This window comes from Python bivittatus, unplaced genomic scaffold, assembly GCF_059951505.1.
Source record: "Python bivittatus isolate LINGU-HERP-01145 unplaced genomic scaffold, Pbiv_v1 ctg000220_np1212, whole genome shotgun sequence".
Taxonomy (NCBI): Eukaryota; Metazoa; Chordata; class Lepidosauria; order Squamata; family Pythonidae; genus Python; species Python bivittatus.
Window position 1 is genome coordinate 14,907,459 of NW_028277048.1, and position 19,971 is coordinate 14,927,429.

Here is a 19,971-nt window from a genome sequence, read left to right on the forward strand (position 1 = left end):
AGCCACTTAAGAGTTAATTGCAGCTGTGTAAGACCTGCAGACATATATGTCTGCTAGAATAAAACATTTTGCGTACAGTACATATGAGCTTTGAATTACTGGCCTAGAAGGCTAGATACTTTTAAAACATTAGCAGCACTAGGCCTCTAAGAGACCTACTTATGCACCAGGAAATGCTTTCTTCTACCTGGGTATGAATGTTAGTCCAGAATTGTTGTGGCACTTCCAGTTTAATCAGTGGGAGCAGAGTTTGCTGTATTTTCTCAAGGTGGAATAAGGGACCTGCAGAGCAATTTTGGTGTTTATTTTGTGTTTTTTACTTCTTTGTTAGAAATATGATGTCATGTAGTGTTAAAACTATTGTGCTAGTATCTGGGAGGCCCAAATTCCAGCCATGGGTTAGTCATTCTCTTTCAACCCAGTCTATCATGTAGGCTGATTGTTGTGAGATAAAATAGGAGGAGGGAACACAGTTCCAAAATGAGTTCCCAAATGAAAAACAGGATATAAATCTAACAAATAAAAACATCAGTCTAGACTCAAATAACCTCCATTACTGAGATGATGATGATGATGATGATGATGATGATGATGATGAATAAAATTTATATGCCACCCAACTTCCAGCAACTCATCAAAATAATAATTAAGCTTGTGTTATATGTTATTATTTTATCAGAAACTGCTTTGGGATTTTCAGTGAAAATGAGAAGTAGAATATAATTTTTAATAAAAAAACAATTTTAAGAGCCACAAGAATAGAGCACTAATGAAATGTCAGCATGGTGAATAAAACATGTAAGTTAAAAATTATTTGAAACAGGTAGATTTTGAAAGCCTTTTTTAAATGCTGCAACTAAGATTGAGGAACTGCATTTTTCCTGGGAAGCAATTCCATGAAGAACAGGCTACAGCCCTACCTTAAGATCCACCAGTCTACAGATTATAAAAACTAACTGCTGAAGTGAGCATTTGAGACTGATCTCAAAGTGCAGGCTCAGATCTTGTCTGATTCTGTGTGGCTTACAGATGTCCAGAATAGTAAGATTAAAAATTAAAAACATCATAACATACGCAGTAAAAGCAGGTAAATATTGCCATGGTGTAGGTTCTAACTTAAACCCCCTCCCATGGTTTGGTCAGATTTGTTCCTTGTCTTCTACCAGTGGTGCTCCAGGTGCCTCCCCTGCGATTTCACCTCCCAGAGCTCCTTGGATCAGTTCTGGATCAGTGAACAGGGAGAGGCTGCTCACGTGCAGTCCTGTCCAAGGCTGCAGCTACCTCCATGTTCCAGAATGTGACTAAAACTTCAGTAGGACTGCCTAATGTGGCCCTGGGAATATTCCCAAACCCCCTCCGGAAACCAAAGGATCCATTTAGCATCTGGGACAGATCAATCTAATAGACCCATGTTTCTTATGGAGGATGGAGACACTAGTTAATTCCGTGGCAATCAGAGGCACTTCCTCATGAGATGGGCGGAGCCTAAATTGGATGGATGGATGGATGACAGATGCTAAGGATACCTTCAAATGACATAAAAACCACATAAAAACCTGATCTAATGCGTGGCTTCCTACATGACTACAGACAGCACTGAAAATTAATACAGCATGTCTGAAAACCCATTTGAGGTTGATAAATCATCTCTACCTTGATATGTCATGCTAGGTTTTCTCCTTATTCACTTAATAATGCTTTGGTAGTATCCAGACCTAGTCACCAGTGCTGACCCAATTAACATGCTATCTCATTTATTCCATCTGTAGCTACCCGCCCACCTGGAGGCTGCCATACAGATGAGTTCCAGTGCCGACTGGATGCACTCTGCATTCCCATGCGCTGGCATTGTGATGGTGATACTGACTGCATGGACTCTAGTGATGAGAAGAACTGTGAGGGCGTCACCCATGTCTGTGATCCAAATGTGAAATTTGGCTGCAAGGATTCTGGTAAATTGCATTGCATTGTAGAGATGCGATGGAAAATGCAAATTAGTTTATTGTGCACATCTAGACAGCTCTAATATAAAAATTCAGTTGTAACCAGCACTTCTGAAAAAAAGTGTGGTGTAATGGTTAGCAGCCTTTTCAGACAATGGCCATTTGTATGTGCTGGTGTGAGCATCAAAACATCTAAATTAAAAGAGATATCACATAGGAATAGCCACACGTCATAAATTTCAGCATTGGCATCTCAAATTGCAGCAGATTTCATGCAAAAAAACATTGAAGTCTTATAGATGTGTGTCATTTTTAATTATTAATATCAACATTTATTTACTGTTGAGGTTCCACAGGTACTAAGAACGTCAGAGGTGTCACCTTCTGGGTGCTGGACTGTGATGGAGAAATTCTGTATTATCCAGTGTAATGGGCCTGTCATCATCTTTCAGCCATTTTTGCACACACAAATTTATTATGGTAGCAACCTTTTATTAAAGGAAAGATGAGATAAAAAGGTAGTAAACTGAAATACACTTGACCCCAGCTGTTTGTGTGGCTCACAGTAATTCGCATGGGCATTGGATCTCATTGTCCCAGTTGTGAATGAAGAAGAACTAAATAAAGCAATATCTGCCCACACCCAAGAAATTTTTCCTCTGTTCCCACTTTTTTTGCTATTAGAGGGGTAGGTATGCATGGTTTTGCTGTTCCAGTCTGTTAAATAGCAAATCACATTTTGCTATTTAACACATTTCTCAGCTTTAAATAAAAAGTCTAGCGGTGGTCCATATACTCCTTATGATCTTCAAAGTTTACATTGTTTTATAACATCATAATTGCTACAATACTGTCCATGAACAAGAATGATGGTGTGCATACACAAACATGCACACCATAGGTCACTGGACCTACGATAACCAGGTTCAGTTGACTTCTTTGTAGTGTGCAATTTAGGTCAAACAACAGCAGGTCTATAAGATCTTGCATATTCTTTGGCCCTTAGAATCTTTTACTAATCCAGAGAAACCGTGAGAATTCTGTGGTTTTGAGAGGCTTCTTCGGCGTGCTTGTGTTTCTCAGAAGCATGGAGAGGTAGGGTGTAAGAAAATAATACATTGCTGGTTGAGAAATTGTCAAGATTACAGCTGGATCTGCTCTTGGGCTTTTGATTTTGTTTTATTCTCTTTTTCTTCTCTGAATTCCTGATTACTGCTTTGTGAATTAAAGGAATCTTATTGGAGAGTACACAGTAAAAAAAAAAAAAAAAGGACAGGGGGAGAAAGATCCTCAAAAGGAGAACAAGGCACTGCTTCCCGTTGATATACATTTAGAAGAAATCCCTGGAAAAATAAGGGAACAGATTTTCTCTCTCCACCTTCCCCACTTGTGTTTCGTAGGAATGTTATTAAAAAGCTTAAGTGGTTTCTTAATTTTGTCTCCATCTCTTTCCAGCGCGGTGTATCAGCAAAGCTTGGGTATGCGATGGAGACAATGATTGTGAGGACAGTTCTGATGAAGAGAATTGTGAGTCTTTGGTGTGCAAGCCACCCTCCCACACATGTGCCAATACAACATCTATCTGCCTCCCTCCTGAGAAATTGTGCGATGGGAATGATGACTGCGGGGATGGGTCTGATGAAGGGCAACTGTGCGGTGAGTGTCAGGCAAGGAACAAATTATTCTGTCTTTTGTCAGTGTTGCCCTTTCTCTAGGATGATCAACCTGCTGCCCTCTCAGTAACTTGGGAGAATAGCTCCCAGAATTCCTAGTGAATATGGATGCTGGCCCTTGCCTGTTTTAAAGACTGTTGAGAATTTAACCTCTGGTTTCACTAAGATGAGGACATCTTGTTCATCTGGTTGTGAAAAGTGATTGCTACAAAAATGTATTACAGAAGATGTAAATGTTGGATAGGCCTTGTTTTCCTTGTTTATTAGGCCTTGTCTAATGCATGAGCATAAATAGATACAAGTGCTATTCTAATTCAGTTGAGGAAATAAAGTAAACATCTTAGGTAAAGCTAGTACAGAGACTGATAACTCTTGCTAGTAGACTGTTCACTCCTGAGTGAATTCTTTGGACATTACACAGTTTAATGAGTTAGAAAGTTCAAGACCGTTCCTACCATTAGTCAAAATGAGGCTATTGATGCTGAGGATTGAGCAGTGGGGAACAACTTTTGGACCACAGATTTTTAGCTACTCTCCTACTTGCAAAAGTACAGTGGAGGATGCTGTCTCATCATCACGTTAGTGAAATTCAGCTGACTCACTTTTGTACATGGAATCAAGAGACATCAATTAATTGGAGGACTGAGAAATTGGATCCAGAGGTTCTTTTCCTTTTAACTGGTGGAGAGCTTGTTTGGCAATTGTTTATGGACAACTTGAGCCTGTAGCTGAATTTCTCCCAATCATTCTCTGTGCTGTTTCTGATCTCATCCAGATCTTTGCTCTGGGAGCAACGGGGGCTGCAGCCACAATTGTACAGTAGTGCCAGGCGAGGGCATTGCCTGCTCATGCCCTCTAGGCATGGAACTTGGTGTTGACAACAAGACCTGCCAGATCCAGAGCTACTGTGCCAAGCGTCTCAAGTGTAGTCAAAAATGTGAGCAAGTCAAGTACAATGTGAAGTGTTCTTGCTATGAAGGATGGATGCTGGAGTCTGATGGCGAGAGCTGCCGCAGTTTGGGTAAGTACACAGTGAGGTTTGTCTGTTTTAAAACAAATGTTTTGGATTCATTGAAAGGCATGGGCAATGGATATCAGATTTTCGAACTCTGTTATGAAGAAGTGGGCCTACAATGTATATTAAGTTAGTAAATATAAATTAATTGGGAGAACCTTTCAACAAGTGGGTTTGAGTGTGCTCTTAGCATCTTGGAAATGAAACCAATCTTGGCTTTTTGATAGTTGTATCTGTATAATATCTGTCCATTGGAATCACACTGGACATTTTTAGGAATATGTTTTAAAAAGAGCATTCACACACAATCATTATCCTGCAGTATGTGGAATCATCCCTTAATCTAGAGGAAGATTGCTTTAAGGAGTATTCCTACCGGCACTTCAGTCAATTTGGACACACAACTCTTTTCAGAGTTGAAGAGGAGATACTGTCCTTTGTTTCTCTTCATCAAAATATTCTCCCTCTAGCAAATTTCTGCTAAACATCTGGCTTTGGGCATCAGAAAGAAAATTCCTCTTGACACTCTTTTCCCCACAGAATTATGTGGGAGGTCTGAAGAGGCGTTTAAAAAGGAACGTTGGGTTTGTTCCCAAACACGTCACTTCACATAATAGGATGGGGAGTTCAGAGAGATTCTTCTACTGTTGTTCTTGGGTTTAAAATGAATTGTTTGTGAAACTGTAGGCTGGAGATGCTTTCACAAGAGTAGACTGTGTTCCTTATATGATTCATTGAGACCTTATGGGGAAAAATAGGATGAACTGAAAAGGTTCGGTTTAACGAAGAACTCACTTTCTTGCTACTGATTCAAAACCTGAGTGCTAGACAAGGACTGCATCCAGGATGTGGCTCAAACTGTAAGAAGAATATTATGAGGAAAAGCTTTCTGTGAAGATGTCTTTAGAAGAAAAGGGTAGAGGACAACGTGGAGCCCGCTGGGGCTCTTTCTGCAGGATATCAATCTTCCCTCCGGTCCCACAGACACACCCATCCCATCCCTCTGGAAACATAGCAAAGCCAAAATCTTAATGATGGCCTGGGAGATCTGGGAGCATGGAGAGTGGGCTAGGTCCCTTGAATCTGCTTTGTATGTGAGAAGGGTAGTAGGTCAGTCTAAGGTTCTTGCCTTTTTGAAAAACTGAATGGAAAAGAGACCAAAAGCGGAGTTACCAGGAGGGAGGGGAAGTCCAGCTTGGCGTTTTCCGGCAGTCGAGAAACACAGCAGTGTTCCTGTCCTTTAGGGACTTGCCTCATTCTGCCATGTTGCCGCTGGCAGGCAGAAGAAAGGCAGCTCTGTTCCCAGTGCTCCAAGGAAGGCTGGAAGAGAGGGGATTTTAGAAAGATGCATGTTGTTCAGTTGCAGTGTGGCATTTATTCCCTCTTGTATGAAGAAGGGGAGGCTCATGCTAGAACTTTGGACGTTTGCCTGTGGGAATCTTCATTCATACATTACCTTGTGACATGAATAAGTACTGGGATAATGAACCCTTGTTCACATTTCTGTGATTGTTATTAATAATTTATAATGATTTATGACAGTGGTTATGTTCATTAAAATCCCACCCCTGATGGTCTTGGCAGAACAGAGATGACCAGAATTGGAAAGGCAAAACGAATTTTAGAACTCAGAAGATTGAAGGCTTATTTGTTCCAAACCTATTTTCAAGTTAAAGTGTTTGCAACAGAAGCCCTCTCAGGAGAGGCTCCTGGGTTTGAAAACCATGAAAATGTAATTGTAGCAGTAATCAACATCACTCTTTCACTTTTTAGACCCGTTTAAGCCTTTCATCATCTTCTCCAATCGCCATGAGATCCGGCGCATTGACTTACACAAGGGAGATTACAGCGTCTTAGTGCCAGGCTTGCGAAACACCATTGCCTTGGACTTTCATCTGAATCAGAGCTCCCTCTATTGGACCGATGTGGTAGAAGACAAGATATACCGGGGGAAATTACATGAGAACGGAGGTGAGTACATGGTGGCTTTGGGCCAGCCACTCTCTCTCAGCCCTAGGAAAAAGACAATGGCAAACCATTTCCAAAAACTGTTATCAAGAAAACTGCGTAAATTGTCTAAGCAGTCCCCAGGGTCAAGACTGACTCAAAGGCACATACACACACACTCACACACAGATGTGACTGCTGAAGAATGGTACCCGGTTTTTCAAAGTCTTTATTATTTTCCAGAAAGTTTATACTTTTTAAAATGTGCTCTGCTCACAGTCCATTCTTACCAGGACAATACATCTCTTGGCTTACTCCTCTAATTTGCATTAACGGATGGAATAATGATAAAGGAATGAATTGTCCTTAAGTTTCATCTGCCGTTATCGGTGATCTAGTTTATGTTGTTGTAACTCTTTTCATTAGATAGTTTTCAAAGTTGATCTGGCCTTTAAGAATGATTGGTGGCAATCAAAAATATATAAATAAGTAAAATATGAAATAACAGGACCGTTGGAATTGGTTAAACGTTACTGAAACTTTTCAAGACTACTGTGCTTTTAAATACAGGTAGTCCTCGCTTAACGTCCGTTCGTTTAATGAATGGTTCAAAGTTACATGGCCTCAGAAAGGGTGCTTTACGACCTGTAAACCACTTTCAGCTGTTGTAAAATGTTGCTCCGCCCCCCTCGCCCCCATGGTCACGTGGCCGCATTTTGGGCATTTGACAACTGGCTCACGTTTGCCAAGTGCCCTATGATCATGTGATTGCCATTTGCAGTCTTCTCTGCCAGCTTCTCCAGAAAGTCAGTGCAGGGAAGATTGCAAGCAGAGGGGACAGAGGGAAACGTCTCAGAAGCGTGCAGGAACGGAGCTCAAATTCTGAAGATCTGAGCTCCGTTCTTCCAGCCCCACAAAGGATTTCCCCTCTGTCCACGGAGGGGAGGGGAAACGTCTCAGCAGTGTGCAGGAACAGAGCTCAAAGCTTCAGGATTTGAGCTCCATTCCTACACACCACTGAGGTGTTTCCCCTCCCCTCTCTCAGCGGTGTGCAGGAACAGAGTCCAAATCCTGAAGATTTGAGCTCAATTCTTCCAGCCCCACAAAGCATTTCCCCTCTGTCCATGAAGGGGAGGGCAAACCCTTTGGCAAGCTTTAGGAACATTTGAGAGCAAAAGAGCTGCTCGCTGAAACTGTCCAGCAGGCAGCCCTTTTGCTCTCAAAGAACTGCCTGCCAGGAGAATTTCAGCTCCGTGTGGAGCTGAAATCCTTCAGCAGACAGTTCTTTCACTCTGTCCATTTAATGACTCAGTAGATTGCTTAACGACCGCCACCGGGAGTGCCTGGACTGTGATCATCTCACTTAATGACCACTTTGCTCAACAATCGAGGTTCTGGTCCCAACTGTGGTTGTTAGGTGAGGACTACCTGTAAAAGCTTTTGTATTTATTTGCTTCCTATTTCATTATTGGTCTATTTATTTGTATTTTAATTGCAAATTAAAATATGAAAATAACAAAGCTTTGACAACCGTTTTTATTTAAAGAAAAGAAGCTTGATGAGGGCACAGTTTTGACTGAAGCAGCAACAGAGACTACTCAAACCCTTTTGCACTGACAATTTTTCAGTTTCAGATTGGCTCTCCTCTAATCCATGTGTGTTTTTGTGAAGATAATCATATATCTGACAAAAATTGCTTTTGGAGAAAGAATGTACATAGCAATCAAAAAGTATTCCCTGCAGCGTCTTTTCTAGTAGGAAAGCTAAGATAAAGTGACCGCCTGGTGGGTGGTGTTCCCTCCTTTGAGTATCCCTAGAGTTTGTTGGTGGAAAGTGGGCACATCTTTCCTCATCAAAGCTCTCAGTTCTGGATATTGGGCTCTGTCTCTTAATGTGACTCATAGAGCATGAAGAAGAAAAGGAATAACTTTCTCACCTCTCTGTTGATCAGGGGAAAAAATTGAGCAATATCAGTTGTTCCATCATAGTTCGGACAAGCCAAGACCACTGGTTTGCTCAATGAGTGCCTTAGTCCAGAACAAACAATGAGTCTCTCTCTCTCTCCCCCCCTCTCTCTCCCCCTCTCCCTCTCCCTCTCCCTCCCTCTCCCTCTCCTTCTCCCTCTCCCTCTCCCTCTCCCTCTCCCTCTCCCTCTCCCTCTCCCTCTCCCTCTCCCTCCTCCAAAATAGGTGGGATAAATCTAATAATAATAATAACTCCCCACCCCACTACTTCTGACAGTTTGCTGCCTCCCTGGTTTTATTTTGTGGTTTATTTTCAACCATTTGGCATAGGTGTTGTTCAACATTTTATTTTGGATTTATAAAGTCCTTGTCCCCATTTCTTTTTAAAGATTAAGGTCAATTCAGAAGAAGACAGACTTTGTGACTAACAGAGGGGTTGAGCCACTTAGTACTCTGCATAGTACATGCATTGGGAAAGTGGGGAGGAACAGAAATTTGCTTTATGGCTGACATAAAGTACTTCACTAAGCTTTATCTAAGAGATGGAGGGGAACAAGGCTTTGCTTTGTGGCTGACCTAAAACCACTCATATAATGCTGGGTACAACTTTGCTTTGGAAATGAGGAACAGAAAATTGTTTTGACTGACATAGAGGCTGATCGATCAGCACTGTGAAATGTGGCTTCTGCTTAAGCAAGATAAAAAACCTTCTTGAGCCCAGTTCTCGAGAGAAGGTTGGACCTTTGCCACATTTGTGGTCAGTGTGCTTCCACTGAGAGCTCACTGTCAGTTAAGTAAGCCGTGGTATTGGAAATCAGATGCCAAACTTTCACATTATAAACAATTGCCAGCTTCTTACAGTATAACAGAAAGCTCTTTGCTATGTTCTGGAAGGCTAAATAAATAGATGGATAGCAGACGGAGCTGCGGTGATGAAAAACAAATGCTCCTGGGGATGATTAGATTAGCATTTCTAATCTGTGTGTAGTAATTGACAGCCAGTTAACTCAAAGCACAGCAGGCCTTCAGTTTCAGTCCAGTTCAATGAGACATTGCCCTCAAATAAAACAGACAAGTGTAGCTAAGGATATGGCAGCTACAGGACTCTCTTCACTGGATTCTTGGGAAAGAGGTACCCTATAAATTTTATCTTTAAATTTCTTTGAAGTGATTGTTGATAACCTCCCCAAAGCCTCATTTAAGCAGTGTCTCAAAGTGTTATAATAAGTGCTTTTTAAAATTCTTCAGGATACAGTCCTTCCAGGTTCCATTGGCAGGAAAATGGTGAGGTGCTGGTGACTCTGACTATCGCCACCTTTGTTGTAACCCTGTGCAGTGCTAAACTATCCATGGATTACTTATTCTCACCTTTTGTTGTGAACCCTAAATAGGTCATAGCTGTGAGTCATGAACCCGGGTCTCATATTTTACCGAAGGTGTTTTTGTGTTTAAAAAAGATCAAACAGATCTTTCTCATTCTTTTCTGAATGGCTATCTTTTAAGTACAGTGGTACCTCGGGTTACGAACGCCTCTGTTAACGAACTTTTCGGGTTACGACCAGCTCCGGCCGTAAAAATTTACCTCAGTTTGCAAACTCTGCCTCGGGGTACGAACAGGATACGCAGCCATTTTCCCTCCCGTGACACGGTCCCCGGCCATTTTTCTACCCCTGACACGTCCGCGGCCATTTTCCACCCCTGACACATGGTCCGCGGCCATTTTCCACCCCTGACACGTGGTCTGCAGCCATTTTTCCGCCCCTGACACGTGGTCCGCGGCCATTTTTCCGCCCCTGACACGTGGTCCACGGCCATTTTCCGCCCCTGACACGTGGTCCGCGGCCATTTTCCACCCCTGACACTTGGTCGTAGGGAGGGGGACTCTCCCTCCAAGCAATAGCCGCCTCCCTGTCCTCCACGCCAGAACGGATTAACGGTAATTACATTGAACCTTATGGGGAAATTTGCTTCGGGTTGCGACCAATTCGGGGTGCGACCAGAGTCACGGAACGAATTAAGTTCGTAAACCAAGGTTCCACTGTACTTCAGTACAGGTAGTCCTTGGTTAATGACCATTCATTCAGTCATTCAGTGAGCATTCAAAGTTACAATGGCGCTGAACCGAGGAGACTTCGAGAACGAGGTCCTCGAAGTTGCAGCTATCACAGTGGCCACATGATCATAATTCAGGCACTTGGTAAATGGCTCGGAATTACAATGGCTGCAGTGTCCCGCAGTCATGCGATTATGATTTGTGACTTTCACTGCTGGCTTCCAGCAAGCAAAGTCAATGAGAAGCCAACAGGAGCTCGCAAATGGCGATCATGTGATATCACACTTAATAACAGCACAGGATTCGCTTAACGACCGCAACTGGAACTGCCATCGTAACTTGGTGCAGTCACATGATGTTGCACTTTACAACCATGTTGTTTAGCGATAGAGCTCCTAGTCCCAATTACTGTCATTAACTGAGGAGTACTTGTAATTTGGTCTGTAAGTCCTTCAGGAAAAGGTGAAATGTGAAGAGGGCTTGAGATGAGATAGAACATCCTCAGTGTAAACCAGTCTATCCTTCCCCTTCTGCACTTCTGCTATCAGAAACAGCAGTGCTCAATCCCCTGTTAAATGATACCTTCTTTCTCTTAATGTTGATCATTATGTTGGAGTTAATTAGCATTCCCGGAGCTTCCCTAATGGTAATTACAGCCTAGCAGCTGCTTCAGCAAAGAACAGGGCCTAACCTGATTAGCTTCTCAACAGAACTGATGATGGGGCCCTGGGTGATCAAGGGATTGCAGGATGCCAGGGTGGACTCTAGAATGCCCCAACTGCATGGAGGCAGAGTTATTAGGACTTTCTGCTCCTTCCCCTATTCATCTAGCAACTCTCCTTCAGACTTTCTGGAATGAAATTGATTATTTAGATATGTGGACTCTGGACATTTTGAGTCTGAATAGCTTGATAATGTAGTAGGCCATGAGTTAAATAAGTGAGAGTGTTTCCAGTGGTTCTGCTGGTCCTCTCAATGGCATTTGGTATCATCCATTATGGTATCTTTCTTGAAGTGTTATTACAGAATGTGGAGGCATCATTTACCCATTTTTAATTGAGAGAGAAGATCCTGGGAGGTTAGTTGACAGAAAATAATTATAAAACATGCTTTCACCATGAAATGGAATTTGTCTGGATAATATGAACAATTACTGATGGCTTCTGTCCCAACTATCTTTCTCACAGCCCTAACCAGCTTTGAAGTGGTGATACAATATGGGCTAGCTACTCCTGAAGGACTTGCTGTGGACTGGATTGCTGGCAACATCTACTGGGTGGAGAGCAACCTGGACCAAATAGAGGTGGCTAAGCTAGACGGAACAATGAGGAGTACCTTACTGGCTGGGGATATCGAGCACCCTCGTGCCATTGCCTTAGACCCACGATGCGGGTATGAAGTTGAATGGAGGGGATGGAGAAATCTATGGGCTGGAAGTGATTAAAAAACACAGTGGAAGGTTGGGTGCCACTATAGCTTGTCCATGTGAACTTTGGTAAAATATGTTAATCTTTTAATCCATTAGCAAACCCTTGACCTTGGGAAAGGACGGTAAACCAAATGTTCATGAGATATTTGGAACCTTTGGAGGGAGCTGGATTTATTTTGGGATTTGATCCAAATGGGGCAAAAACACAGAATGCTAGTCATGGTTACTGAATTTAGCATCCAGAATGACTGATGTTTTGTTTATAAGCAAATTTCTAGTTCTTACTAGAAGTGTTCTCTTTGTTATTTGTGCAGTGTCCAGTAGAATTTTTAAAAGATTAAAAATCTTAAAGAATCAAAGTTTCTTTATAGGAGTGTGTTTGCATGTTCCTCAGAACAGAAATCGAATTAGATCCTTTCTGCAGTGAGTTCTTGCTAGAAATTCCTGTTTTCATAAAAATATTGCCAATGTAGAGGGATACTCCTTACTCCTCTCTAGGCCTGCTCTGATTTTCACAAGGGGTGGATGGGAACAATCATAAGCAGACTACTGAAGAACACTGGGATATTGTCACATCAGGGTTTTTTTTTTAAATAAAGCCTTGATAATGGAGAAAATTATGCCATGTAGTACTGTGCATGCAGACTTTCTGAACGCTGTAGAAATGAGGCATTGCCTTTAAAAGCACAGTCTTACAGGGTTTGCCTGCATTCATGTAAGAACTACTATGGAGTGTTGCAAAGAGGATTGATAGCAAATCACTTTTAGTGTCTCAAAGAGTGAATGCAATGCAGTGAGTATTGCAGATTTACAGAGACCACTTAGGCTGTGCTCCTGACCATGCACCCATTTTTTTTCCCCAGGATTCTTTTCTGGACTGACTGGGATGCCAGCCTACCTCGCATTGAGGCAGCTTCCATGAGCGGCCAGGGCCGACGCGTCATTCACAAGGAAACCGGCTCAGGAGGATGGCCGAATGGGCTCACGGTGGACTACCTGGAAAAGCGCATACTGTGGATTGATGCCAGGTGCAGAGCAGTCAGAGACCAAATATTCAGGGGTTGTGATTCAGGGTAGAAATTAGTTATTTCAGTGGGGGGTGGGGGGGAAAGATTTTTATTGAGAAACCAATCCAGATCCTCTTAAAATATTCACATCTTTCCCTTTGTAAGAATACTGGTTTGGTGCTATTATTTCCACTGATTGCTGGTTCTTCAAAATCTTGGTGCTCTTGCTGCTACTTCTTCCTTCCTACTTGTATTAGCCTCAGAGATCATTCTACTCAGTGAAGGATCACATGTTGAATGTGATAGTGCCACAGTGTAATACAGACAACCAGAGCTGCAGTTGGGAATGGTGTCTTTGCCCAAGATATGTCCCCCCCCCCCCCCGCAAACATTGAAAAACTAGAAGCATTTTTTCCTGCACTGCTAAATATGTTCTTTGTCTACTGGGAGTAATTCTACCTCAGTTGTACTTTGCAGAGCGATTATTTATTTGAGGAGAAAGAGATGAGAGTCTCCTTTTTCTTGCTGTAGTATCCCCTTGAGTTTTTTATCCTGAGAAGGTTGTAAGAACACAATAATCTCCCCTTTTCTGTCTCTCATAGTAACTGTATGCATAATTACTATAGTTACTATATTAATGTAATAAAACCTTGAGTATGTAAGTAATACATTATTTAGCTAGCGTATTAAATGCCTTTTTTGCTGTAGAAAAAACTAATAAATAAAGGAGGATGTTTTATAATGACGTTGGCATGCCTTTAACAGACTCCGGGGCAATTTAAATAGGTGTTTTGGCTAGCTTTCCTAGAGTGCTGTATTTCATGCCAGATTGCTTTCTGAAAAGAAAAGCCTTTGATCACATTGTATTTTTCCATTCATTAGTATCTTGTCCCTTCTGTCCTTTGTCTTTCCTTGTTTCTCATGTCTTACTTGCTTTTTCTCTGCTTAGCCATATCTTTTGTTATCTTCCTGTTTTACCAGTTCTACCTGCACTCACATGCTCACACACAGCTTTTGAACTTGCATCTCTTGCTTTTCATCTCTGTTTTTCCTGCTTCTTGGAATTTTCATGTTGATCTGTCATATTCTTCCACAGGTCAGATGCGATCTATTCTGCCCTCTATGATGGCACAGGCCACATTGAGGTGCTGCGAGGGCATGAGTATCTGTCACATCCCTTTGCTGTCACCTTGTATGGTGGTGAGGTGTACTGGACTGACTGGCGCACAAATACTCTGGCCAAAGCTAACAAATGGACAGGCCACAACGTCACTGTCGTGCAGCGAACCAACACACAGCCCTTTGATTTGCAGGTCTATCACCCCTCTCGCCAGCCTGTAGGTAAGGGAAAAAGGGCAGTGGGGGAATGGCATCAGATTTCAATCTGTGAAGTCAACAAGGGCACCAGAAGTTTATGTCACCTACAGCTGTGCTTAAGGTAGCTAGGACTAGCCCCAGAGACTTTGCATCTAATGGATACAGGAAGAAACAGTGATCTCCACTGATGCTCAAATGATGTGGCCAGTGAAAACTAGTTGGGTAAAATTAGACTATATCTAATAGTTGGTTTTGTTTTGTTTTGTTTTTGTTAATTGGTGTTGTTCCTTTCCTTTCTTTTCTTGGAGATGGTAGGAATTTAACATGAGACTCTCTATAGGCAAAGCATGTGCTCTGCCAAGGAGTATGGTCTCCCCCAGGCGTCTATTTGTCAACTTTTATGATTGTATCTGTCAGTAAGATGAGAGAAGCAATTACAAGTGAATTATTTGATCATAGGAGCAGAAACTGAACTAGTTCTCCTTTTTATTCCCGGGTCTCCCAATAGAGGCAAAGACTCTGGATTTAGTTATACTACTTTGGAACAGTTTTATCTTGGATCCATTGCCATGTAGAGATTCTTTTTCAGAAATCAATGTCCTTATGAGAGGCCATCCTCTATTAAAGTGTGGCATAGTAGATACAGATCTCTACTTACTGGTGGTAAGATGCATACAGTATATCACGTGGTCAGGTTTTCAATCCAGATCACTAAAAATCTTGCAAATACCTGTTGGCTAATTTGCCCAAATTGGAAGGGGAAGAAAATTATTCCAACATTGATACTATTATACTTGGCACTGGATAGATGGATGGATGGATGGATGGGTACATACGTACGTACATACATACTCCAAAGACTTACCAATCTATATTCTGATGTTGTGTGACAGCAAAATAACAGAGTTAACCTGAAAAGACAAGAAGGAATGAATATGAAGTAATTGCATCTGTGTACTTAAGCTTCACTATGTTAAGCAATTAAAAATGAGATGGATACACATGAAGATTTTAACATAATATAAATTGCTTGCAGTTAGAAACTCCACTTTCTGATGATTTGGAAATCCTTCTGTAGACTGTAGGACTGGCTTCTCCCCTTGTCTCTTACACTTTCTTTTTTCCCGCTTGCACTTTTCAAGGCTCTAGGGAAAGCAGAAGTGCAACCCTGCAGTGCTAGACAATCCAGAAGTCCAGATTGGCCTTTTCCCATAGGCTGTACGCCGTATGTCCCCTGACCCTCCCCAAGCAGAGCTATGCATTCTACTTTCTTTATAACAGAGTTGTGATTCTCTCTAGAGAAATGTAACCTTACCTCAGCCTTTTTGATCTTCTAGCTCCCAATCCTTGTGAGGCCAATGGAGGAAAAGGCCATTGTTCCCACCTCTGCCTTATCAATTACAATGGCACCTACTCCTGCGCTTGCCCCCACCTGATGAAGCTGGATAAGGACAATGCCACATGCTATGGTAAAGGGAGTAAATGGGATCCAGGGTAAATCAGGAGTTCTTTCCTCAAAGTTAGATAATTTGAGACAGTAATACTTGCCCCTATCTTTTCCATTAACGTTAGCTGTGAGTATCTTCCAGACTCTAGTTTGGGATGGTTCACAGATTTTTAATGACTGAGAGCAAAAAGCATGATAATCCAATGCCTAAATGTATCTAGCATACCAATGTCCTCACCCCACTGCGTCAGTTTCTAAAAGGCTGGGTTTCCGTATGTTTAATTAGTCATAAGCAAGACTAGCATGCCGTGAGAACATCTAAATTATGAGGCTAGGGAGGAGCAGTTTTAAGCCAAAATAATCCCTTCTCTGATAAGTTGCATAACAGAAACCCAAAAATGGGTTAACTGCCCACCCCTGCAGGCTTAGATACTAAGTATTTAGAAATGACTCAACTGAGAAAAAAATTAACTCACCCTCAGTCTAAGCTTTGGAAACTTTTAAACGCATACTTACATGCTCCCAAATGTAAACAGACAACAGCATTGCAAATGGCACTATTTAGGAACACAATTTATGGACTGTACCGTCCTCATACAGAACTCATGAGGAAGGTGAGTGGGAAACGTGTACTTCCCAAATGGTGATTTTGTTACTCTAATTACTATATACTTGTCTGCTGCCAAGACTACCACAAGGAAGATTAGACTGTAAATGGCTTTCTGAGTTAAGAGTACTGTGTCAATGCAGCCAATAAACAATAATCATCATGAATAGGTAGAAGTTATTAAAATGGAGCATGAGATTTGCTAACAAAATCACTACAAATAACGATAGTGAAAGGGTTATGGGATACAGTGGCATTTTGTACCTCTAATTAGAAATTATATAATAGACTGGGAATTTCTGCAAATCTGAACCTGAGTTGCTGAACAGATACATTAATAAGAATACCTCTTATGAAACAAAACTAAATTGGATACATACCTGTTAATGTATCTATCCATTAAGGAATAACCCACTTAGGAATCTTGCAGCCTTAGGAGAGTCTTTATACTCGCTGAGTCTTGACGAGAGTTTCCATCACATGTTCTTGCCTTTTGTCCCCATCTCCAGAATTTAAGAAGTTTTTGCTCTATGCACGCCAGATGGAGATCCGAGGTGTGGACATCGACAACCCATATTACAATTACATTAACTCCTTCACTGTGCCCGACATTGACAATGTCACTGTAGTTGACTATGATGCTCTGGAACAGCGTATCTACTGGTCAGATGTCCGCACACAAACCATCAAGCGGGCATTCATCAATGGAACAGGCGTGGAAACGGTTGTTTCTGCAGGTGGGAACTACTTACACCGTCCTCTCTTCCAAAGCATCCCAACACTTGTGCTGCTCTTTGGCTTGGCTTTGGTTAAATTAAAATAGAAGATTTGATGCACAGCTTTTTTAAAGGCATTAGAACATTTAACTTTTACTTTTTATCTTAATCACACCTAAATTTCTGGCAGTTTTTCCATCATTGTTCTCCATTAGGGATCAGCTACTTTTGCAGTCAACAGGCATCGCTGTGTGATTCAGTGAGGCTGTATAAATGCCAACATACACACACACACACACACACACACACACCTCACAAAACTCCCACCATTTTCAGCTCCCCCCCCCCTTTTTTCCGAATTATAGGAGTAAGTTGGCAATATGATCCCCTCTGGCAGCACATGGTAACTTTTTTCGTATTTTTCTGGGCTTCACACCTGTTCCTATTTATTTATTTGATTTATATAGCCACCCATCTCTACTATATGACTCTGGGCAGCTTACAGCAATTAAAAAAGTATATTTTCTATTCCATTGTCTTGCAGATTTACCCAATGCCCATGGTTTAGCTGTGGACTGGGTCTCCAGGAATCTTTTCTGGACCAGTTATGATGCTAACAAGAAACAAATTAATGTTGCCCGGCTAGATGGCTCCTTTAAGAATGCTGTGATTCAGGGACTGGACAAGCCTCATTGTCTAGTTGTTCATCCTCTCAAAGGGTGAGTCTATGATAACCAAGAATGTATAACATTCTTTAGGTGTTTTCTTTAACTTTCCATTTTTGGGGGAATGGATTCTTTCCTTGGCATGTTATGTAAGGTTGGGCTGAAGTTCTTAGGTATTACTTGTTCTGTTCTATTTTAGGCTCTTCTTGCAAGGCACTTATGACTTGACATTCTGTTTTGGTCTTTTGTTCTTTTTTTAAAACAAAGTTGGGGTATTTGCTGCTTGAATTTACTGAATGAATCCAACAGGCATGCCTAAGTGGATTTACTTGATGCCTAAGCCTCATAACCAGCTCTATTGCATCTAGAGAAAGAGACATTCTTCCTTTGTCTTCAGGCCATACGTAGCCCAACAGGAGTAGCAATAATCGTGTTCAAGAGTCTGACTCCTTCCGATTTGCAAATTCTGTTTCTGAATGGGATAAAGAGGCTGTTTTAGAGAGAGGTGGTTGTCATGGGTAAAAAACTGTCTTGAGGTGTATGAAGGCTGGGTGTGTGTGTATGTGAATGTACCAACTAGTTTATGACATATTATAAAGCAAAGTAGCCCTTCTTAGTTTGGCAAGAGGCCACTCTTTTTGCAGATATGGTGTTTCTCAACCTCAGTAACTTTAAGATGGGTGGACCTCAACTCCCAGAACACATTTTCTTCACCTTACAAAGTGTGTGGAGGAGAGAGGTCCTTGATTTGCTCTCCATCACCCAACTTTGTTTAAGCCATTCTTTTCTTCAGATAAACTCTGAAATTGTAAAGCAACCCAGGAGTCAAGGACATTTCCAGGGGATAATCAGCCATTGTGGGAAAGGGTAAAGTATTGAATGGTGATTCTTTGCGTCTGTTTCATAGGAAGCTCTACTGGACAGATGGAGACAGCATCAATGTCGCCAACATGGATGGAAGCAACCGCACCCTTCTCTTCACAAACCAAAAAGGGCCTGTTGGTACGGAAGTCATTTGCATCATTTGTGTAATAGCATCATTATGTGAAATGACATAAAATTCATGCAAATGGTATAATTTGCATCATTTCCATAATATTATCACTGCAGGTTATCTACTCTTTGGTTTAACAATCAGAAATGACAGATACCTCCTTTCCCCACTTGGTCTGTTAAATTGAGGTTTTGCTTTACGCTTACTTTTTTAGACCAACAATGGCAAAGCTTAGGTACAACCTTCCTTGCATGCTTAGTCTCTTGAGTCCATGCTAAAATAATGATTTTTTTCTGTGTCAGGGCTCTCCATTGACTACAAGGAAAACAAGCTGTACTGGATAAGCTCTGGTAATAGCACCATCAATAGATGCAACTTCAATGGCAGTGGTCTGGAGGTGTTGGAGACTATGAAGAACCAGCTACGCAAAGCCACAGCTCTGGCTATAATGGGTAAGTGATAGTGGACAGTGTCAGGTCTTTTCCATGCTGCAGCCTACATGGAGAGTAGATTTCATGTATTCGTCATTTCTGGGGGCTCTTTTACATAGAACCTTTTGGGGGTTTACCTAGAGTATCTAGATCTCATTCCCTAAAGTTTTGCTTCTCTTTCAGAGATACTGTAGTCTTCTGCTGTATTCAGAGGTACTACATTATTTTTCTAAAGGTATCATATTGAGGCTGTGATTTCCATAATCAAATCTCCATGCTGGTTTTCATTATAATACCCAATTGAAAAGATTAAAGATATATCTAGGATGTTTTGTGTTAGTATTCAAATAACTTCTTTTGGGATTATATTCTTCAATCTGTTTCATCATCTGCTGAAAAAAATTGTATTTGATGAAGAGTTAAAGTCTTAAAATAAACGCGTGCTACAGAAGATAGATTCCTTTCCTTCTGTAATAACCAAGCACAAACTAGCATGATTCTTAAAGCTTTTTAAAATGGTATTTTTATAACATACCTGTAGTTTATAATTATGTGTGTCGAAGCACATCTTTAGTCTTTTTGTTACTTTACATAGACAAGTATGACAATAGATCATTTCCTGTCCCATGCCAGAACCAGGAAACCACCAACAAGTTATAGCTAATGCTACAGCAAAATTGGGAAACTGATATTTAACTGATCTTAGTTTAATCTGTAGCCAGTTTACCTGCTGGTCCTCTTATAAATAAAATGAAATAATCAA

At 41.4% G+C, this 19,971-nt stretch overlaps 1 protein-coding gene across 3 annotated transcripts in view; it reads left to right on the forward strand.

The window, feature by feature from the left end:
* LRP1 (LDL receptor related protein 1) overlaps positions 1–19,971 on the forward strand; it is a 304,990-nt gene that overhangs the window by 210,949 nt on the left and 74,070 nt on the right. For all 3 annotated transcript variants that reach the window (XM_088137949.1, XM_088137950.1, XM_088137951.1), the window contains 12 exons: positions 1,770–1,952; positions 3,399–3,599; positions 4,392–4,637; positions 6,405–6,602; positions 11,783–11,987; positions 12,888–13,052; positions 14,128–14,372; positions 15,686–15,817; positions 16,912–17,139; positions 17,663–17,837; positions 18,691–18,785; positions 19,080–19,229. In XM_088137949.1, coding sequence (XP_087994075.1) covers positions 1,770–1,952; positions 3,399–3,599; positions 4,392–4,637; positions 6,405–6,602; positions 11,783–11,987; positions 12,888–13,052; positions 14,128–14,372; positions 15,686–15,817; positions 16,912–17,139; positions 17,663–17,837; positions 18,691–18,785; positions 19,080–19,229 — 2,223 coding nt within the window. The remainder of the gene's footprint in view (positions 1–1,769; positions 1,953–3,398; positions 3,600–4,391; positions 4,638–6,404; positions 6,603–11,782; positions 11,988–12,887; positions 13,053–14,127; positions 14,373–15,685; positions 15,818–16,911; positions 17,140–17,662; positions 17,838–18,690; positions 18,786–19,079; positions 19,230–19,971) is intronic.